The sequence below is a fragment of the Primulina tabacum genome, chromosome 2 (genome assembly GCF_025594145.1).
Source record: "Primulina tabacum isolate GXHZ01 chromosome 2, ASM2559414v2, whole genome shotgun sequence".
NCBI classification, from domain to species: domain Eukaryota; kingdom Viridiplantae; phylum Streptophyta; class Magnoliopsida; order Lamiales; family Gesneriaceae; genus Primulina; species Primulina tabacum.
In genome coordinates, this window is record NC_134551.1 from 51,260,190 (window position 1) to 51,267,987 (window position 7,798).

The window sequence follows — 7,798 nt, forward strand, 5'->3', positions numbered from 1 at the left end:
TTTGCATCCACAAGTGAAACTGGGAATTCAGGTCGGGGAGAAGGTCCATGGTATATACTTGAGCAACAAGTACTGTAATCTCCAAAATTGGTGTTAAAATGTTTGCTTGATAAGGGTGTCAAGTTTAGTAGCTCAATTGTGAAGGTGTCAGTTATGACCAAAGCTCTTGAAGCTGGAGCCGATGGGCGAACTCTTATCCATCCCCTTTTGCTTCAGAAGAGGTTAAGGCCTTCAATTGGTTTAAGCTCAATATGCTTGGCATTGAATAATGCCAGGTGTAAAATCTGGTTGAATACCAGAAAATACGTTTCTTATTTTAAATTTAAATATGAGTCTTGACTTGTGAAAATGTTTGTTAACGCCTAGGAGCAGGCTGAAAATCTAATTGAGAGGTGGTGGCAAACTCGACATCACTTCAACGGCCTCCTATGTTATTCAGAGCCTACTTCTAGCTTACATACCAATCCAAACTGAGGGCAATGCTAGTTCTTGAAGTATGATTGATTAGCTACGCTACCTAACCACTTAAACTCAGTTGGGTTGAGTAGCCAACCGTATATTCAAGTTCAACCCGTGTGTATTTTGACAAGATCAAATTAGGTATACGTGCTCTCCTAGTTGACTCTTCTGTCCAGCCATAATTTCCAATTCCTCGATTCCAAATTCAACCGCAAATAAATATTAGTGACATGGCACGGATTAGAAGCTCTGTACACGCTACAATCCTGACATCAGGTAGAGTATGATACAATGCCTACTTCAACAAAGGATACAACTTTCTAACACCTACCCAGTTAATTGGCACGTTCAACAATTAGGTCCTGGCTCCAACGACATGAAAGCCTTCTGCAAACGATGATAAATATCCTACCACGAGATTTTGATAATCTAGAATTGGTGTCGATTACAGCAGAACTCACATCCACGACCTTCTCCGTGTACCAACCATTGTCACCGATCAAAATCACACACAAGATAAAAAGAAAGCTCCTTCGTAATGGACCTGTGACTGGTAAGAAAGAGATCCAAGTCGTCTGCCTAAAGCATCAAATTTAAAGGTATACACTTGCGTCTAAGCCAGGCAGCATCTTGCACTGTCCTGAAGCCACTGATTGCACACAGATGCGCTGCTGATGCACTGCGATAATATGACGTTCTGTGAAACAATGAATTGTGTTGATCATATTAGCGAGACCAAGCCAATACAAGATTTAAACAAAAACCATTAAAAGCTACCAACTAAAAGTTTTGAAACTGGAGCACAGCACATCTTTCGAAGTGATGCAATGACGTGTTTCAGATTTTCTTAACAAATAAGTGAATACCTTAAATAGAAACTAAAAGGCAGGGCGATAATTCCTCCTAAACAAGAAAACAAATTCTCATATAATTAAGTGACAGAAACAAGACCAACTGCGAACATGGAAACATTGTGAATAATACTCATTGCTGTTCAGCTAAATGCAGAATTAACACAGCAGCTACAACCACAAAATTGGTCATAAATATTCAAATAAAAGAGAAAACGTAGCAAAATGGATCAGCCAAAACTGATACCATACAAGATTATTTCAAAAACAAAAAAGGTGGCATGTGAAAGTTCAATCAACAGTGGAAAGATCTATCCAATACCTTTATCCAATCCATTCATGTCTTAGGTGAATTGCCTTCATCAGATCCATCTGAAGAGGAGCTATCGCTATCAGAATCTGTGTTAAATTCAAAGGTAAGGTAAGACAAAACCAGAACTATTAGGATAAAACACAGTTAAACTTGCAACACAGGGCTGCGCAATCTTCAAAATAGGCGTGAGAATTTTTCAATAGCTTTGAGGTGGTAAAGTCAATTCAATAATATATATATCAAGATAAAGTGCACTTTTGACTCGTGGAACCCATGATGTTATCCAGGTAAATCGAGTTAGCGAAAGTCGGGGCGATCCACCGGATGATGATATAATATGATGTTTAGGGAAACGAACAAGGAAGATATATCTGTGAGGAAATTATATCTCGAGCTTCCACCGCAACCTGCAGACAATGAAATGAACTCGTGAATGGGCGCCGTAGGAGTGTCCGACGTATCCACTCCGATGCTTAAGTCAGCAGGTGAAGGAGAAAAGTGAAATGACTGGTATATGTGGTGATATACGTGAATGCTTGAGAATTCAAAGTTTCAGAATCTGTAAATGAGAAGTGTACCTGCTATTTATAGGAGAAAATCCCATTATTACCTTGTTTTCAGTGTCCACCTGCTAAGTATGATAAGACGGCTGCCCATACCCTACTTCTGGTGACTTCTCTGACACGCCAAACCCATGTCGTTCTGACAGTAATGATTGTCAAGCATGAGGTAGCCCATATTGATGGGCTCGAGTGTGGCACACTTCTCGAGATATCCCGAGTAGAAAGTTCCCGGGAGCTTGTATGAGAGCCCGGACTCTCGACCGCTCAGGTAGAAAATATCCCGGATTATCTCATGCCCGGCTGATGAAGAAAGTGATCTGGATATTTGATTTTGTTTTGGGCTATCCATTTAGTTTTTCGGGTCATCTATGACCCGGGCTCCTATGATGGTATCACCCGGGCTCTCATACAAGCTCCCGGAAACTTTCTACCTGGGCTACCTCGAGAAGTGTACCACACTCAAGTACATCAATATGTGCTACCTCATGCTTAGCAAACATTACTGTCAGAACGACATGGGTTTGGCGTGTCACAGAAGTCATCAGAAGTAGGGTATGGGCAGCCGCCTTACCATACTTAGCAGGTGGGCACTGAAAACAAGGTAATCATGGGATTTCTTCCTATAAATAGCAGGTACATTTCTCATTTACAGATTCTAAAACTTTAAATTCTCAAGCATTCACGTATATCACCACATATACCAGTCATTTCACTTTTCTCCTTCACCTGCTGACTTAAGCATCGGAGTGGATACGCACGCCACACACCCCGCCGGCGCCCATTCACGAGTTCATTTCATTGTCTGCAGGTTACGGTGGAAGCCCGAGATATAATTTCCTCACAGATATATCTTCCTTGCTTGTTTCCCTAAAACATCATATTATATCATCATCCGGTGGATTACCCCGACTTTCGCTCACCCGATTTACCCGGATAACATCAACCCATATTTTTTTCCGGATGGGTACAAACTCAGTAACATGAATTTGCTAAAGAACTGCATACGACAACAAAGATGCCTTTAAATACATTCAACATCTAAAAGACAGTCGAACAAATTTTTATTCACTGCACAACCACATACTAGATATACTCGAAACCTCAGCCAAATTTTTAAACTCTGCACGCCAGTACAGGAGCTATAGTTGGCACCTTGGAGAAAGATTAAATGGTCTGAAGCAATGTATAGTGTAATAATTACCGCTTGAAGATGATCCAGAATCACTGCTGGAACTACTCGAACTGCTGGACCTACTAGCACTATTTTCCTTGGTTTCACCTTCAGCAGCCAGAGGTGCTGAACTCTTATTTAAAACTTTAAAGAACAGAATCCATAAGTCAGATCACAGTGCTGAGTACAACCCAGTTCGCATTAAAAAAAAGCAACACGGAACATAGAATCCAAGAATACAATTCATACCTGCTCCATTTCCAATTTGAACATCTGCTGATGCTGGTGCAGTGTTCTGTAACATGGTGAAAAAATTCATTACATTATGGATCTTGAAAAGTATTACAGAAATGGCACTGAATTCCAAAGACCTGATAAGCTAAAAAAGTACAAGACAGTCCCAGCTCCTACCGTCAGTGCAAGTCTTTGATTAGCCACCATTCTAGCTTGCCGCGCTAGTTCAGCTTTTCTTTTGTATTTGCTCAAGCTCTTTTTGTAATTAGTCACAAACCTATCAAGTTCCCATAGTGTTTCGGTATCAACTCGGTCAATGTCGACCTCAATCTCATCATCTTTTTGAGAAAGAGCAGTGCTCCTCCTCTTAATGATCTGAACAATGGCATCAAGCTTTTCAGCAGGCAAGCTTTGAAGATTTGTACTTAGTTTTTGCTTCTCATCATGAGTCATGTCCCTTTTATCGGGATCTTTAGCTTTAGGTTTCTTTGGAGCAGGGGTTCTGCCAATAAACGGTCTCTGAATTATGGGATCAACAGCCATAGGTGTTGCGATCAAATCTGGTCCATCCAAACTTCTCACGTGTCCATCAGGAGCATATGGAGTAGGAGTAGCAACAGGTGCTGGGGCGTAGGAAGGAACCAGTGCAGGAAAAGGAGCAGCAGCAGAGCCCAGAGCTGAAGCTGGGGCAAAGTGAGACTGCGGGGCGACCTTTCGAAACGTGGGAGTGGGCAACCCTGCATCCAGATACATCTGATATTTCCAATAAGGATTATACTCGGTTTCTAAAATCTGCCACCGCTCTTCAAAAATCTGAGACAATTGCTCAGCCATAAAGTGGACATCCTGCCCCTTGGGATTATATGTCATGGCATTGCGAAAAACAAGTCTCACATCCTCTGCGAACTCCCTAGGAGACTTGTACCATTTTTGTGACAGTCTAGTTTTGATTGTGCCCAAATCCATTGGATGCTTAATGACATCATGGTAATCATGCAAACCCAGCGCCTTGGCATCCACAGGTACATTAAAAACCCAACCATGATTGTGCTTCATCAATCGCTGAAGTAGGCTGCTACAGCTCTTGATCGCTCTCTTATCGAAGCCAAATCCAAAGCCAAATGCATATTCTGATTCTCCTCTGTGTTTTCTCCCTTTATTTGTCTTCAACCTTCTATTACTTTCAGGAGGCAGTCTGTCCTTTGCCAAAAGAAACTCTGATTTTCTGTAGAACTGATTAGCCTTTGGAGTTCTTTTCTCCTTCTCAACAAATTCACCAGGCCTCTGATTGTTTTCCATCACTGCAACACTGAGCTGCCTACTATAAGGCCTCACTTCTAAATTCCGTGCTACACCCACTTCAGAATTCATTCGTGCTAATCCTGCAGGTCTAGTTTCCAAATTTAAGTTTGAACCTAAATTTGAATTGACTCTCAACAACACCCTCCTGTCGACCAAATTGTTCCGGGCATGCTGAGATTGGAAATTACCAAACCCACCAACACTACCAACCTCAGAACTATCATAATTATTAATATTTCTAATATTACTATCACTGATCGGAGTATTAAAAGAAGAAATCTGAATCTCCTTGGTTTCAAGCTCTTTAATTAGTCTCCTAACCTGATCAAGCTCACACTCAAGCCTCTTCCTAAGCTCCTCAATTTCATTCTTTGGAGTTACTTTAGATAAATTAAATCTAATCCTATCCTCAACAGTGGATATCACCAATGATTTAACATTTCCATTGCCATCCGCAGTCCAATTGCCACTCGGAACTTGAATTGGGACTGGCACTAACCCTCCATCGCCCTGCAGATCATTCCTGACAGGAAGTTCGGATGTCTCAACTTCTCTGGCATTCGATAAACCATTCTCACTTGACAATGGTGAAGCTACCCTCAAGTTCAGAGTTCCATTCCCATTTCTCTTGAGCAGCTCATCTGTAATGTGGATGGGAGATGGTTTTTTAGAATTCTGGGTCGCGTCGCTTGAAGGAAGTGGGGAATCTTCAAGCTTCTGAAGCTCAGTATCTTGACGTGCACCACCTTCTTGCACTCTTTGCTGTGATGGATTCACATCCTCAGCTGTCACTAGGGCTTCAACTGGCACTGGCACATCATCACAGGACGGATTCTCAATGGGAACAGTTGATGAATCTGGAATGCCAGGTTCGGTTTGGCAAGGGGAGGCAGGGACGGGGTTAGTGAGATCCGCAGATGGGTCCGGGGAAGCCTCGTTCCCTGTGGCAGCGGGCACAGAGGTTGTTGCGGCAGAACCACTATTGTCAACAGTTTCCTGGACTTTCTTGCGGATTCTTCGAGTATAGACTTTACTGTGTGGCGTCCATCGAATCCTCCCTCTCGAATTCAAATCATCAATAGAATCATCCCCAATACTCCCCGAAGCCATACATATAATTTAACTAATTTAACTATAATCAACCTCAAGAACTGAAAAACCCTAATTTAACTATAATCAACCTTAAGAACTGGAAAACCCGATTTGGAAGAACCTACGGTTTAAAAACCCTAGAAACAGACGTAAAGCACCCAAACGAAGGCGTATCAACACATATAATTCAGAAAGACAAAAAACACCCACCTCAATACACGAATTTGAACAGACGAACACAAATCCGATTTTCACAATACAAAACGAAAATCCAATCCAGGAAAAAAGAAGAACATGAGATCCGAAGAGGGTATATTGATACTAGTAAATAATTAAGGTAAAATTGCAAAGAAACACAGAGGAATATATGAATCGAGAAATTAGGGTTTGAGGATACGAAAGAAGAAGAGGAGACGGGGGGCGTTTTCTGTTCTTCGATCCGAAAACACTACGAACTTTCTCTCTCTAAAAAAAACATTAGCTTCTCTCTCTAAATGCCAGGTATTTTTATACTTGGTGCTTTTAATCTCACGCGCTTGTTGACTAATTGAACCAAAGGCGGCGAGGGGCTGCCACGTCATCAACAAGTGACAGATTTGCTGACGAGCCCAACGGGAATCTGTTTGGTTCGCGTGCAAACTCACGCGCTATGCCGCGTAGTGGGATCTGGTACCACGTGTGGGTTCATTTTCATTTTTGGGTACAGAATATTTCTTTACAGCAAAACACTGTTTATTGGCGTATATTTAGCAATTAAATAAATAAACAATTTCATGTTAAAAAATATTGTTGAAATAAGTTTTGGTAATGACTAAAATAAATGAGTTGTTTTAGGTTCAATTGTCGCTCTTGTTTATTTATAAGTTTCTAGTAATTGGATAACTCAAAGTCGCTCATTGGTTTATCAGAACTTCAAGCTACGTACATTATCATTAAATCATCACTTTTGTTTGTTTCTAGTAGTACTACTTCATTTAAGAAAGAGTTCAGAGTCGAATCGTTCAAACTTTAACTGCAATTCAATCGATCAGACGTTAACATATCAAGATGGATATTATAATCTCAAGTTATTTGATATTATCAGATAAAATGTCATGCACAATATCTTGTCAATTCTCGATTTACATGAATATTTTTTAAAATGTTAAGAGTCGATTTTCAAAAACTAAAAGAGTCAAAGTCGTAAAAAGTAAAGAAGTATTAAAATGAGAATTTAATGCAATGTACGATGAAGGGAAGTTGACATATCATTCTGTCGAGAGATATTACAAATGATCGTTGAAAAATTTTATGATCGTTGAAAGACTATAGTTATAAATATACAGATTCAAAACTTCAAATATAACAAGATTCAAGTATTTACAATTTGCAATATATAAGATCTCAAGCACACTTATTCGTTCAAATATCAAATTGTTCACCTAGCACCCACTTAATTATTTATATCAGATCATAGAATATCATCTTGTGTTACTTTACCAATTATAGCAGTTCAAAGCTACATATTGGAAAGTTTGTTGCTTATGGTGAACATATGCTTATTTGATAACCAGAGTTTGTTGTGATGAGTTATCACTAAGAGTTTCGATTTAGACAGTGATAAGTTAATTCAAATTGGATTCGTACAAGAATTATACAAATCAAAATCTTTTAGTGAATTACTACTTAAGTAAAAAATTGAGTGAGATAGGAATTGTTATATATGAAAATTTATAAAATCTTATCTCTTTTACTTACTCATTTACTTCAGTCTCTCTGTGTATTTTATCCAGCCGTTGTGCTAATCAATTGTTTGCATGTAATACATATAATA

General features: G+C 39.8%; 1 protein-coding gene across 3 annotated transcripts; it reads right to left on the reverse strand.

Annotated features, from left to right (window-relative positions):
* Positions 1-638: 638 nt before the first annotated feature.
* On the reverse strand, positions 639-6,480 carry LOC142536735 (uncharacterized). Of its 3 annotated transcripts, none has more exons than XM_075642025.1 (5): positions 3,769-6,480; positions 3,607-3,652; positions 3,388-3,495; positions 1,633-1,709; positions 639-1,156 (listed from the first exon to the last, which is right to left on the reverse strand). In XM_075642025.1, the coding sequence occupies exons 1-4, from the start codon at positions 6,001-6,003 to the stop codon at positions 1,648-1,650; spliced, it is 2,451 nt and encodes an 816-aa protein (XP_075498140.1). In that variant the 5' UTR covers positions 6,004-6,480; the 3' UTR covers positions 639-1,156; positions 1,633-1,647. The 3 variants fall into 3 exon arrangements, with proteins under 3 accessions (XP_075498140.1, XP_075498139.1, XP_075498138.1); XM_075642024.1 differs by having other exon boundaries at positions 639-1,138; positions 3,388-3,501; positions 3,769-6,479; XM_075642023.1 differs by having other exon boundaries at positions 3,388-3,501; positions 3,769-6,479.
* Between the last annotated feature and the right edge of the window lie 1,318 nt (positions 6,481-7,798).

What these genes read in the sequence shown, in the direction of transcription:
- LOC142536735 (XM_075642024.1), bottom strand. Translation starts at nt 6,003, where the DNA reads ATGGCTTCGGGGAGTATTGGGGATGATTCTATTGATGATTTGAATTCG. An exon ending in ATCAAAGACTTGCACTGACG is followed by an intron (nt 3,653 to 3,768) that starts GTAGGAGCTGGG and finishes ACCATGTTACAG; the next exon opens with AACACTGCACCAGCATCAGC. An exon ending in TTCTGGATCATCTTCAAGCG is followed by an intron (nt 1,710 to 3,387) that starts GTAATTATTACA and finishes AATTTAACACAG; the next exon opens with ATTCTGATAGCGATAGCTCC.